General features: G+C 45.2%; 1 protein-coding gene across 7 annotated transcripts in view; it reads right to left on the reverse strand.

The window, feature by feature from the left end:
- Positions 1-13,034, reverse strand: part of tjp1a (tight junction protein 1a) — a 111,468-nt gene that overhangs the window by 41,271 nt on the left and 57,163 nt on the right. For all 7 annotated transcript variants that reach the window (XM_056278854.1, XM_056278858.1, XM_056278857.1 and 4 more), the window contains 2 exons: positions 1,461-1,517; positions 142-266 (listed from right to left, as the gene is read on the reverse strand). In XM_056278854.1, the coding sequence (XP_056134829.1) occupies positions 142-266; positions 1,461-1,508 (173 nt within the window). In that variant the 5' untranslated portion in view covers positions 1,509-1,517. The remainder of the gene's footprint in view (positions 1-141; positions 267-1,460; positions 1,518-13,034) is intronic.

Genomic DNA, 13,034 nt, shown 5'->3' on the forward strand with positions numbered 1-13,034 from the left:
GAACAGGAAATACTTGCTTGAGGGAAGACTGAATTTCAATTTCAAAAGAAGACCGTCTTGTGCTTTTGTATTAACACACACAGAGTAAAAAGTTTTGTGGTTACTACCGTAATATAACCTGAACCCCCAGGTCAGACTTACTGTAGGAGGCCTTCTGCTGGACCGCCTTTCAACACATCAGAAATCACGATGGACGTCTCTCCACTCTGGAAGTGAGGGTTGTCCCGCCCACCCGAGATGGCAATGCCGAAGCCGAACCCTGGGGCCTGTGCACACACAGATGTACAAACACATGTGCACACGCACACACACACACACAGACAGAACAGACCCACTTTACAACTTCACATTGCTGACAGGCACACTAATGGACTAGGCTTGCACTTTTTCAAAAATGTACAAAATAGAAAGTGTAGCATTTTAATGTATTCTGTTTAATGACAGAGGGTTTTAAAGGAATAATGAATTCACTATTGGTGATTGTGGAACATAAAAATAGCACTGTATTTTGCTATTACTTTTCCCTATTACAATTGTTATTTTTCTCTCCATGCTGTAACCACCCAAAATGTCCATTGTGGTTGTGCTGAGCTGTTGTGTTGTTGTGTAGACAGCAGGGCGGGCAGTCATGTGATGTGAGCAGCTAATCTTACAACCACAACAACGGAGCAGAGCAGTGAGGCTGTGAACCACAGCTCTCACTGAGCTGGTACTCCTGGCTGAATAAAGCCCCAGCTAATTAGATTACAGCAATCAAGCCGGTCTAGACAGGTACTCTACGAGATCCCATTGACAACATCGGCCCACTACAGCTTACTATGACACATGACCGATGAGCAATAAGTGAGTCACAGTGTCAACAAAGAGGGCGAACACCAGGCATGAGCTCATCGCTCAGGTGTCGTTAAATGAATATGCATTAATCAATTTTATAACTAACCTGGTGAGCAGAGCCAACGATCAGACGGATCAAATTCATCTGTGTTGACAGCAGCCGAATAAAGTACAATCTCTTTTTACATGTGACCCGTTTTGGGGCAAAGAGCATGAGGAAATAATCTCTACCCATCTGCTCTTTCCCTGGAGTTGTGCAGAGGAAAAGAGCAAGATGCCAACGGGAAGGAAGTGGAGAGAAGCAGAAAGGAAATGGACACTGATTTCTGTCTTCCTCAGCCTAGCTTCCTGCCATCTGGGTTTCCTGGCTATTGTTCGAGCATCACACCATTCTGCTGCTGCTGCAGCTGGCCTTCCCAGCACACAGACAGAAAACAGCGAGAGTGATGGGCAGAGGAGATGAGAAAACAGCGATAGAGGGGGAGAGTGAGGAATATACATAGAGAGAGAGGCACACATAAGACAGACCGTCAGAAAGGGGTACGAGAGAAAGTGGGAGAGAGAGAGACAGAGGGAAGAAGAGTAATAAGAGGCACCGTGGATTATACCGATATGTAAACACTCACCCTGTGAAGGGTCACCGTGTGCTGTTCCCATATGACAGTTTCTTCCATTGCGGCACTCTGCAACACAGGAGGGAAAGAAGCAGGCGGTCATTATCATCATAAATCAACATTTTATTACAAAGTGAGATCTTACGCAGAAGGTGAATAACCTAGGGATGCGGGATATTGAGTTTTTGCCGATATTTGATATGCAGATATTTTCAACCTCATTTTGACCGATTGCCGATACCGATATATACACATCTTTTCTTCTTTTTTTTTTCATTGAAGAGAACACCTAAAACATTTCTTCTGATTCTACCCAAAGTCTATCCTTTTACATATGTAGACATGAGAAATATCACTGCTGCTTTAACAAGCATTGTGCATCGGTAATGCGTCACCTTATCGGCCAGGCACATCGGCAGATATTTTCATATCTGTGCTACCGATAATTAACTTCTTAAGTTTTTATTGGCCAATACCAATGTTGTGCTGATATCATTGTGCATATCTACAACAAACACTGAACTACGTCACAGCAGCATGAAAAATAAGAAGCGGGTGTTTTCTCTTCAGGCTTATAAGGAGACTTGGGCCTATGGGCGCCATGGTGTTTGCATTGTGTTTCGACCACTCTAAATCCCATAGAATCTTTGGAAATGAAACAAGAGTACCAAGTCCATTAAGTCAGCGCCTTCTCTGCCACCAAGACAAATAACACATGGTTGAACCCGTGTGGTGTAGGTCTTCTTCTACATGTTTGGTCAGCCACATCTGCTTCCTAGTCTCAATTTAACCACCAACTCCCTTTTTCTACCACATTTGGATTCCATGTTGAAGACATAAAACGCTACGAGATGCATTAAATCTTTTTCCGAGTAAAGTCCTAATCCACATTAATCACAGAAATTATCAACTAGAACACGGTTCATGATTTGGATATGTGTGGTTTAGCCATTATCCTAAACGCACAAGCACCAGAAAGTATCGAAAGGGACGTTTGTTTGCGTGTCAATCTTTAGGATGGTAATTTTAACCTGATTTAACTACGGTTTTCCCTCTTGTGAAATCTTTCTCTTTCAGTGTAGGTGGCTGGAAAGTGTGTGTATTCAAGCATGGGCACAGCTCATGCCAAGGCGAGGGGAGTTGCTGTTGCAGGGCTGCCAAAGAAGTAGGCGCTAAAACTGCCAATCTGCCCAGCTGTGATTAGCAGTGTCCTAAAACTTTAGATGATGTGAAAACATTATGAAAGCCAGTTGCGCTCGACTCGACAGCCAGCAGAGACTGTCCATGTTCAATTTCCAGGTGGCGGTCAGCACTGCTTTAAAAGCTGGTCATGTGGGAGGACTGGAGGTTCATACCGGGTGAGCCTGAGCATAGGCCGCATCTAACTGCGCCTCTGACCTGCCACACTGGATTAGGACAGACTCTACACCGGCCTCCATCTTATTTTGTTTTGCGTTCTCCTCTGTCTCACTTTGTCCAGATGTTAGCTTACATCCCATCTATCTTTTGACGCAGGCTCTCTTTTGTCCATCCATTTCGCCTGCCTTCACCACTCCTTCCCTCCACACAGAGCACAGAAACTGCCAAAGAGATCCTACAGTGCTATTATCACATGATTTCATTTTACAAGGGTAAGTTTGGAGAAGGTTCTTGGAAAAATAAACTACTGTGCAATTTTATCATTTGCATTTTCTTTTGTTTTAGCAAAATAGGCCTACAAACTGGCTTAAAATCCCTTAGACTGATAAACTAGCCATCCATCCATCCATTATCAAGCTGCTTATCCAAATTCGGGTCACGGGATGCTGGAGCCTATCCCAGCAGCCACTGGGCGACAGGTGGGGAGACACCCTGGACAGGCCGCCAGTCCATCACAGGGCCCACACATTCACACCTAGGGACAATTTAATATGGCCGATTCACCTGATCTACACGTCTTTGGACTGTGGGAGGAAACCGGAGCACCCGGAGGAAACTCACGCAGACACGGGCAGAACATGCAAATTCCACACAGAGGACGACCCCCACCCCCAAGGTTGGACAACCCCGGGGTTCGAACCAAGGGCCCTCTTGCTGTGAGGTGACAGTGCTAACCACTGTGCCATCGTGCCGCTGTAAATACTCAAATACCAAAAACTACTATTCCTTCAAAAACTACCAGATGTTGGTCTTTCACACTTGATACCTACCTCACCACTGTTTCAGCTGTAAAGGGCACTGATTTAGACAAACACCTCTCATAGAACAGGCTACTGATATACTACCGATATGCTACTGGGAGTCAATATATCAATAAAGTACTGCAAAGGAGAGTATGAGGACACTGTAAAAGAATTCATGACCTTTTCCTCCTTCCCTGTTCTGCCGAGCAAACCCAGTCCCGGGTTTTTAATTACAGCTGTGTTCTGCCTCCCTCAAACTAATGAAGCAGTGCTGCCGTCCTGTCCGCGAGCCTTCAGGGTGTAATGATACAGCTGTCTGCCGTCGACTGCCTAGCGAGGGAACAGGCAGACGTAAACTCCAGACACGCACCCACTACTCCTGCAAACTCCTTTTGAGATGAATACACTGTGGCATTAGCTCATCCCCACAATCACTATATTCGCACACCTCCACGCCTCTCAATCATCATCATTAAGGCTCTAGACCCGGTACTGTTAGCCGCTATCATTTTCTGCATCTGCACACTCATCATTATTGTCTTTACATTCACCTGCCCTAAATAAACACAATCCGTGGCGGATTTGTGTGGCTTTACTGGTGAGTGCATCCTAGACAGACATCTCATATTACTGTCATCTGCCCGGTTGCCGACACAGCAGAGAAGTGGAACGTTTAACTGGCTGGGAGGAAATTTCCCCGTTTCCCATCCTGGCAGACTAGGGAAGTTATTTGAAGACTCGTTTTGGTTTGATATTATACTTAATAACTGCCACACAGTTCAATGTGATGCACCTCAGTTGGATTCTTAAACATGTAGGCAGACATTGTGATATACAGTGCATCTGGAAAGTATTCACACCCCTTCACTTTCCCCACATTTTGTTATGTTACAGCCTTATTCCAAAATGGATTAAATTCCTTTTTTTTCCCTCATCAATCTACACACAATACCCCATAATGACAAAGTGAGAAAGGTTTTGTAGAAAATTTTGCAAATTTATTAAAGATAAAAAACTGAAATATTGCATGTACATAAGTATTCACATCCTTTGCTATGACACTCAAAATTGAGCTCAGGTTCATCCTGTTTCCACTGATCATCCTTGAGATGTTTCTACATCTTGATTGGAGTCCACTTGTAGTAAATTCAATTGATTGGACATGATTTGGAAAGGCACACGCCTATCTATATAAGGTCCCACTGTTGACAGTGCATGTCAGAGCAGAAACCAAGCCATGAAGTCAAAAGAATTGTCTGTGGACCTCCGAGACAGGATTGTATCGAGGCACAGATCTGGGGAAGGGTACAAAAACATTTCTACAGCTTTGAAGGTCCCAAAGAGCCCAGTGGTCTCCATCATTCGTAAATGGAAGATGTTTGGATCCACCAGGACTCTTCCTAGAGCTGGCCACCCAGCCAAACTGAGCAATCGGGGGAGAAGGGCCTTGGTCAGGGAGGTGACAAAGAACCCGATGGTCACTCTGACAGAGCTCCAGCGTTCCTCTGTGGAGATGGGAGAACCTTCCAGAAGGACAACCATCTCTGCAGCACTCCACCAATGCCAAACGCCACATCTGGAGGAAACCAGGCACCTCTCATCACCTTGCTAATACCATCCCTACAGTGAAGCATGGTGGTGGCAGCATCATGCTGTGGGGATGTTTTTCAGTGGCAGGAGCTGGGAGACTAGTCAGGATCGAGGGAAAGATGAATGGAGCAAAGTACAGAGAGATCCTTGATGAAAACCTGCTCCAGAGCGCTCAGGACCTCAGACTGGGGCGAAGGTTTACCTTTCAACACGACAACGACCCTAAGCACACAGCCAAGACAACGAAGGAGTGGCTTCGGGACAAGTCTGTGAATGTCCTTGAGTGGCCCAACCAGAGCCCAGACTTGAACCCCATTGAACATCTCTGGAAAGACCTGAAAATAGCTGTGCAGCGACACTCCCCATCTAACCTCACAGAGCTCGAGAGGACCTGCAGAGAAGAATGGGAGAAATACCCCAAATATAGGTGTACCAAGCTTGTAGCTTCATACCCAAGAAGACTTGAGGTTGTAATCGCTGCCAAGGGTGCCTCAACCAAGTACTGAGTAAAGGGTGTGAATACTTATGTACATGCAATATTTCAGTTTTTTATTTTTAATAAATTTGCAAAAATTTCTACAAAACTGTTTTCGCTTTGTCATTATGGGGTATTGTGTGTAGATTGATGAGGGAAAAAAAAGAATTTAATTCATTTTGGAATAAGGCTGTAACATAACAAAATGCGGGGAAAGCGAAGGGGTGTGAATACTTTCCGGATGCACTGTATATATCGATATTGTGTGAAATTACCTATGCTTATCATTATAATATTTGACATCACCCAGCACTAATCAAAAGTAACTGGGAAAAAACAAGCTCATTGTACTGAATAGATGGTCTAACAACAGAAAGACAATACAGCTGTATGAGCTGAGGGAGGACTAGTGAGATTCAACCAGGGCGGCAAAGTGCAGACAAACTGATAGATGAGCAGTAGTATAGGATATAAGGGAGACAGTTGAGAAGCAGGGTGTGAACAGCAGTGGTGTTATTAATAAGTGACACTGTATATAGCTGGTAATAGCGAGCCCTGGGCCTGCAGACACCAGCCTGCATGTCTGCACTGGGGTATCTTCATCCGAAGCTCTACATTTTTTCTTCCTGTTTCTCCGCACTCTTTTGACTGTACGAACCAACAGGCCTGGACCCACAGTTAACCCTTTGACCCTGATTTCCATGGTGGCTCTGTCTGCGGATGTTATTTATGTCCATAATTGGTACAAAGGTCTCGCCTACCCCTGCAACTCCCACAGTTATGCCACTATTGTGTGAGGGGGGACCTGACCCATTTAACTGCAGCACTGCCACCTCAACAACCCCACCACCCGCACCCCCCCTTCCCAAACACACACATTCCTCTGGAGTGTTTTCTGAAGCTCAGGCGGTCATACGCTCATCCATCCGTTCATCCATTCATTCATCCAACAGTCCAGGCAGAAAGAAGGGGCCAAGCCATGAGAAACAACGGCATGTAGGGGTCATGTGACCAGCCAAGCTAGCAGTCAGGCCACCAGGCAGGTGGCCTTGTCCTTGGACCGCGGGGTGACCTTGGGAGGTGGGCTGGGGGGGGAGGGAGAGAGCGAGGTCTTCGCTCCCTTGTATGGGCTATATATTATGTGTGTACACACACACACACACACACACACACACACACACACTGCAGGACAGGATACATAAAGCTTTGGCGGGTAAAATATTCCAGGTTTGCCTTTCCGTTTCTCGCTTTCACAGACAAGCACACATACACACACACGAAGACAGAATGCTAGAGTTTACACTTTCAGGGTTCAGCTGGTGTTCTTAGCAAGAGGAAATTATGGACAGGGCTTTAGCATCTTGCTAAAAGGACCCACTGCTGTTGATGATGAGTCTTAACCCAACCTTGAGACATTTTGATTATAGGATGGTATCCCAAAACCAATGGGCAACCCTGCTACTCTTAAAAAGTTAAAACCACAAATTCAGTTTTAGAAGCTCTCCAAAGCTAGCCCAGACAATGACGAGGGCCCGTATGTCTTGTCTGTAAAAATACCCATTCCAGTCCATCAAGTCCTAGCCCTCTGAGAACACATAGGCGAAGTCCAGCTGCAGGCCCAGATGTTACTCACACGCATGCATGCATGCATTCGCACATATTCATATTAACAGCTCTTCTTTGGTCTTGCTTGTAAGGGCTTATATGCGGCTTGTATGGGTCGATACGTGTGCAGGTCTGACTGCTCCGATAGGCCATAGATCAGTTATACGAGTCATAGAGATATGAAACAGTACAATATCTTGGGCTAGAGCTGAATCGTTTTAACTAACACATTAGAGTCAAAATAAAAGTGCTTTAAGGAAACAATAGGGAGTTGTCCGAGTAAGAGATGATATCAGCAGCAAAGTAATGAGGGGGAAAAAAAGAGGATGAAAGTCAAACACTCATCAACAGCTAACAAAGTGTCATTAATTCGTTCATTATCCAGACTGCTTATCCTTACTCAGGTTGCGGGGACGCAGAAGCCTATCCCAGCAGTCTTTGGGAGGCAGGTGGGGAGACACCCTGGACGGGGCCGCCAGACCATCACAGGGCCCACACACACACACACACACACACACACACACACACACACCTAGGGACAATTTAGTACGGCCGATTCACCTGACCTACATGTCTTTGGACTGTGGGAGGAAACCGGAGCACCCGGCGGAAACCCACGCAGACACGGGGAGAACATGCAAACTCCACCCAGAGGATGACCCGGACGACCCCCAAGGTTGGACTACCCCAGGGCTCAAACCCCAGACCTTCTTGCTGTGAGGTGACCACGCTAACCACTGTGCCACCCAAATGACATGTTTTTCTGTCAAATGACACATTTGCACATGACAAAGTGTCATGTGCAAGCTTAATCGACCCAGCTGAATCCAAGGAGTTGCTTCAATACTCAATATGTCCAGTAAGATTGCCAGACAACAGCAAATTTGCATGACGATGACCTGCTAGTCCTACGTGGTGAGGAAAGGGCAGGCAATTGTTAAGAGATGTAGCACATCCCCTATTTGGCGCATATGAGCTATTACCATGAGGCAAACAGTATAGGATGCCATCCCCCCAAACCAACCGAACTCACAGATCATTCATGTCTACTGGTACTGCATTGCTGAACAAACTGTGTGTGTGTGTTTGGGGGGGGGGGTGTCAACTGAATTTGTGTGTGTGAGCATGCTGCACCATATAAAATGTAGAGCACTTTAGTGATATGTTGTGTATAGGTCTGTGATAAGCCTTAGAGATAGGGTGAGGAGCTCGGGCATCCGGAGGGAGCTCGGAGTAGAGCCACTGCTCGTGTTGAAAGGAGCCAGTTGAGGTGGTTCGGCATCTGACTAGGATGCCCCCTGGGCACCTTCCTTTGGAGGTTTTCCAGGCACTTCCAATTGGGAGGAGACCCCGGGGTACTCAGAACTTGCTGGAGGGACTACATGTCCAATCTGGCCTGGGAATGTTTTGGGATCCCACAGGAGGAGCTGGAGGGCATTACTGGGGAGAGGGACGTCTGGAGTGCCCTACTTCACCTGCTGCCGCCGCGATCCATCCCCGGAGAAATGGCTAATGATGAGATGAGAGGTCTGTGATAATGTTGAGGTGTTCTGTTGTTTGTTGTTGATGCTGCTGTTGGTGTTAGTTGTCTGTCTGATGACTGCTGTATAGCACATTGCGAATCTCCGAAAGGACTAAAAGATATCCATCTATCTGGACTTAAGGAAAGACAGTGCAGCGACTCCATATCATGGCCCATGTCCAACAGAGACATAGCCTGTCACATGTAGTGACTGCTACACTACTGCTGTGCGTCTATTTCATAGATGATGCTGTAACTTGATTTAAAAAGCCCTTTGATAAGTTGAACAGATATGGTAACTCCATCAAGACCCATGCTGACATCCTAATAAATGCTTGCTATTGTGAAAGAACAGGGAGAGAATGGAAGGTAAATTACTCATTTGTTCTGCCAAAGGGATTTGATTCATTCAATTCAATTTTAGGGAAATAGTGACAGTCCCACAGCAAGACACACAAGTGTATGGCTTACAGTGTTAAAGACAAAGTAGGCTACTAGTTGTGAGGGGTGGGGTAGGGTAGTTGGTACTGAGTTGATTTATCATCTCTATACATCTTTTTTCGGTAAATGTTTTAAGCCAACTCTGATAATAAACCATCAGCTATGGGACTGGCTGAACAATGTGGTAGATAAGATCAATTTGGACATAATGTCTCAGGCAAAGAAGACACAGGACAGCCTGGGACGCAATCCCCGCACATCTCCTTATCTGGAGAGAGTGTTTATTCCGCTGGGACTAAAGCTCTCTCTCTCAAATGAGATTACACCTTGTCATTAATCAGCACAATGTGGAGCTGCAATTAACAGGCAGGCTGAGGGTGAGGTATGAACTGGGTGTGTGTGTGTGGGGGGGGGGGGGGCGAGAGAGGACAGAAGTCGTGTCTTGGTGTACTGACTTTACTGCAGCAGACACGACATGGACCTTATAAAGAACAGGGCATCTGTTAGCCCTGCAGCAAAGGAAACAAACTCAACTAAACAAAAGCAATAAACCACAATACAAGGACATTGACTCTTTATGGGGTATAGGAGTCTCGTTTGTGTTTTTAATGCGTAGAGTAGACATGGGGTCCAAAATTAATTTTTTTTGGCTTACTTGCCAAGGTGGCAGGTAGATGAAAAAAAATTTTACTGGCTAGACAGATTTTTTAACCAACCAAAATAAATAATTAAATAAACAAATTGCTTGTTACTACTGCAATTTGCCATTATTACTACTTAGCATGTCATCTGGGTCTCATATGCGATTCTCAATCAATATTACAGTAGTGTGCAGTAATAATAACAGCAACACTATCAATGCAGAAATATTCAACGGTTTCAAAACTTTTATGCAACACATTTGAATTAATAAATTCAGTGAGATTCGCCTTTTAAGTGCAAGAAGGATCAGTTATTAATAAGTAAAAATAATTAACAGTCATACTAAAGAGTAACAGTTCATATTGTAATGACCACGAATGACTAGACTCGCTAGCCGCTGGCTAACGGGTCGGACCCTTTAGTCGACTGGTTAACGTATTCGCCCGTGGTGCAGGAGACCCGGGTTCGCGGCCCGACTGCCCCCTGAATTTCCCTACATTGGTGTCAGAAGTGGGACGGTGAGGCCATTGGAAGCGCGTGTGTAGTGGGTCTGACTCTGAGTTGTGTAATAAAGACAAGACTTTCCCGAGATGCGCGTCGGTGACCTGTATTTGTGTGCAGAGAAACATTCACGGTATGAGCTTCTTACGCGCTCTCATTCCGCGCCTTTCCCAAGACATCCCGAAACAAAGAGAACAGTCAATTCCCAATAACATTACAAAAATAATAAAAATACATAAACAATAAAATACATCAGTGCAAAGTAGGAATAAATCAATCGAACGTTGTATTTCTCATTCCGCGCCTGCGTAACATGAGTACGATCACTAACTGCTCCATACGAGTCTCAACAGCGCACACTAGCGTGACAAGAAACATGGCAGCCCTGCGACACACATAAACCTCGACAAAAAAACAACTGAAATGGCAGTTCTAAAACACAACACTGTTGTTAAACTAACTTTACATGTGTTTTGAAGTACTTTTAACGTCATCTTTGCAAGTATAAACGGCGAAATTATAGAGAGCAGAAACTACATACCTTTCCCAAGAAATCCCCAAACAGAGACGAAGTCAAGACAGCAGAAATTAGACAAGTGCGTTTCACAATAAAATGCTCGCTGTACTCTGCTTGGCTATATCCCCCGCGATTTCCCAGAGAAAGGTGTTTACTCATAATGTGAAAACCCAAATGAAACATTACTTCTTTACAACATTTTATAAAGACATACTAACACATACTAACAACACTGAGCAAACACAGTAACCCTGAAAACAAAACAAAAAACGCTAACCTGTGTCTTTCAGAATAAAAGCCTGTGTTTCAACCCATACAACATTCTCCAGAATAGACCACGCCCTGTTCATAATACAGCGCAACACCTTCACACTACTACGCGTGCGCCCAGAGGCGTGAGGGAGCTGATATGCCGGAGCGCCGCTTCCCGAAGGAGGCGGGTAGTGTAACGACCACAAATGACTAGACTTGCTAGCCCTCGGCCAGCGTGTCGGACCCTTTAGTCAACTTGTTAACGTAGTCGCCCGTGGTGCGGGAGACCCAGGTTCGCGTCTCGGCTGCGGCGAGTCCCGGCTGCCTCCCGAATCCTATACAATATTAATATGTTTTTATCCTGTAGTAGCATGTCAAATCTTCACAGTCTGCTTTCAAAGCAGTTCTCCTCCACCTCGTCTCCCGCTCGATGACAGTGTCGGTGGAGGAGATGAGGAGGGAGTGCTTACATTGGCCGTGGCAGCAGTTGTCTCTTCGGCCTTAAGTTCACCCTTTTTTGTTTTCTTTCCTGGGGGCTCCACTCCCACAGTAAATCCCCACATAACTGGGTTTGTTTCAACTGCCCGATGACAAGTACCTCAAATACTCCATCCATCTATCCATTATCCGCGGGATGCTGGAGCCTATCCCAGCGGTCATTGGGCGGCCGGCGGGGAAACACCCCGGACAGGCCGCTAGCCCATCACAGGGCCAACACATTCATACCTAGGGACAGTGTAGTATGGCCGATTCACCTGACCTACATGTCTTTGGACTGTGGAAGGAAATACTCCAAAAAATAAATAAATAAATATATATAATCACACAGTTTGATGACTGATGCAATGACCTACTACCAACACACGCAGCATGGCAGATCTAGCAGAATGAAGTGACAGCAAACCAGCAGCTTTCTCCAGCACGTGTAGGAAATGTATTTTTTTCTACCAGCCGGAGTTACTCACCAGACTAAATTTACCCGTGTTTGGCGACTGGTAAGTGTTAATTTTGGACTCTGAGTAGACATAAAAAAAACCCCAACGTCATGGGCTCAATTCCTACATCTGGAAAACTGAAAGTTTATACACACAGATCTGCCTTCACAAAGTTCGTCGCTCTGTCCTAGAAACACACTAGCGTCCTCCAGTGCAGAGAAACAGTCTAAACTTGATTTTTGATTATTTCCAACATGTCTGGTTACAGACGCCGTTTCAGACGCACCATGACTACCACCGAGGCGTTGCGGTATTTACAGGAGTTGGACAGCGGCCATTTTGAATTGTTTGAAAAATAGTACTAAAGTTGTTAAAATGTTAATTTTGGTGTCAGTCATTTCCTCACAGCCATACTAACAGATGTAATGCATTAATATCTCAATTGGGTATTTCATCTTGACAGAATATAGTTTAAAAACTGGTGGTCATTTTGACTGCCCATGGTCATTTTAGGTAGGAGTGATATCCCGGTCGTTCTAGTGTTAGCCCGTTGACAAGTACTAAAATGGACATCTAATATACTGTCCTGCACAAACACTCCCAAAAGATAGAAAAACAAGACATCACAGAACATTTGGCGGCCAGAAACAAACATCTCCAGGACAATGTAAGCAATGTCTCATTTTCTAGAGGAAAAAAAACAAAAACAAAAAACGAAAGAAAACATTGCAGGAACAAAAGAGGAGAAAAAAGGGAGGTTATCTAATAAGTCACAGAGCTGTGTAAAACAATAGTGTGCTTGATGCTGCACAAACCGACGGCAGCCCAGTGTATTTATACATCCACATTAGTCAGGCTTGAGCTCTGGCCAGCGAGGCCCAGGGCTGGGAAAGAAAGAGCAAGCATGGAAACACACACACACACACACACACACACACACACAC

Source organism: Lampris incognitus, chromosome 4 (genome assembly GCF_029633865.1).
Source record: "Lampris incognitus isolate fLamInc1 chromosome 4, fLamInc1.hap2, whole genome shotgun sequence".
Lineage (NCBI taxonomy): Eukaryota > Metazoa > Chordata > Actinopteri > Lampriformes > Lampridae > Lampris > Lampris incognitus.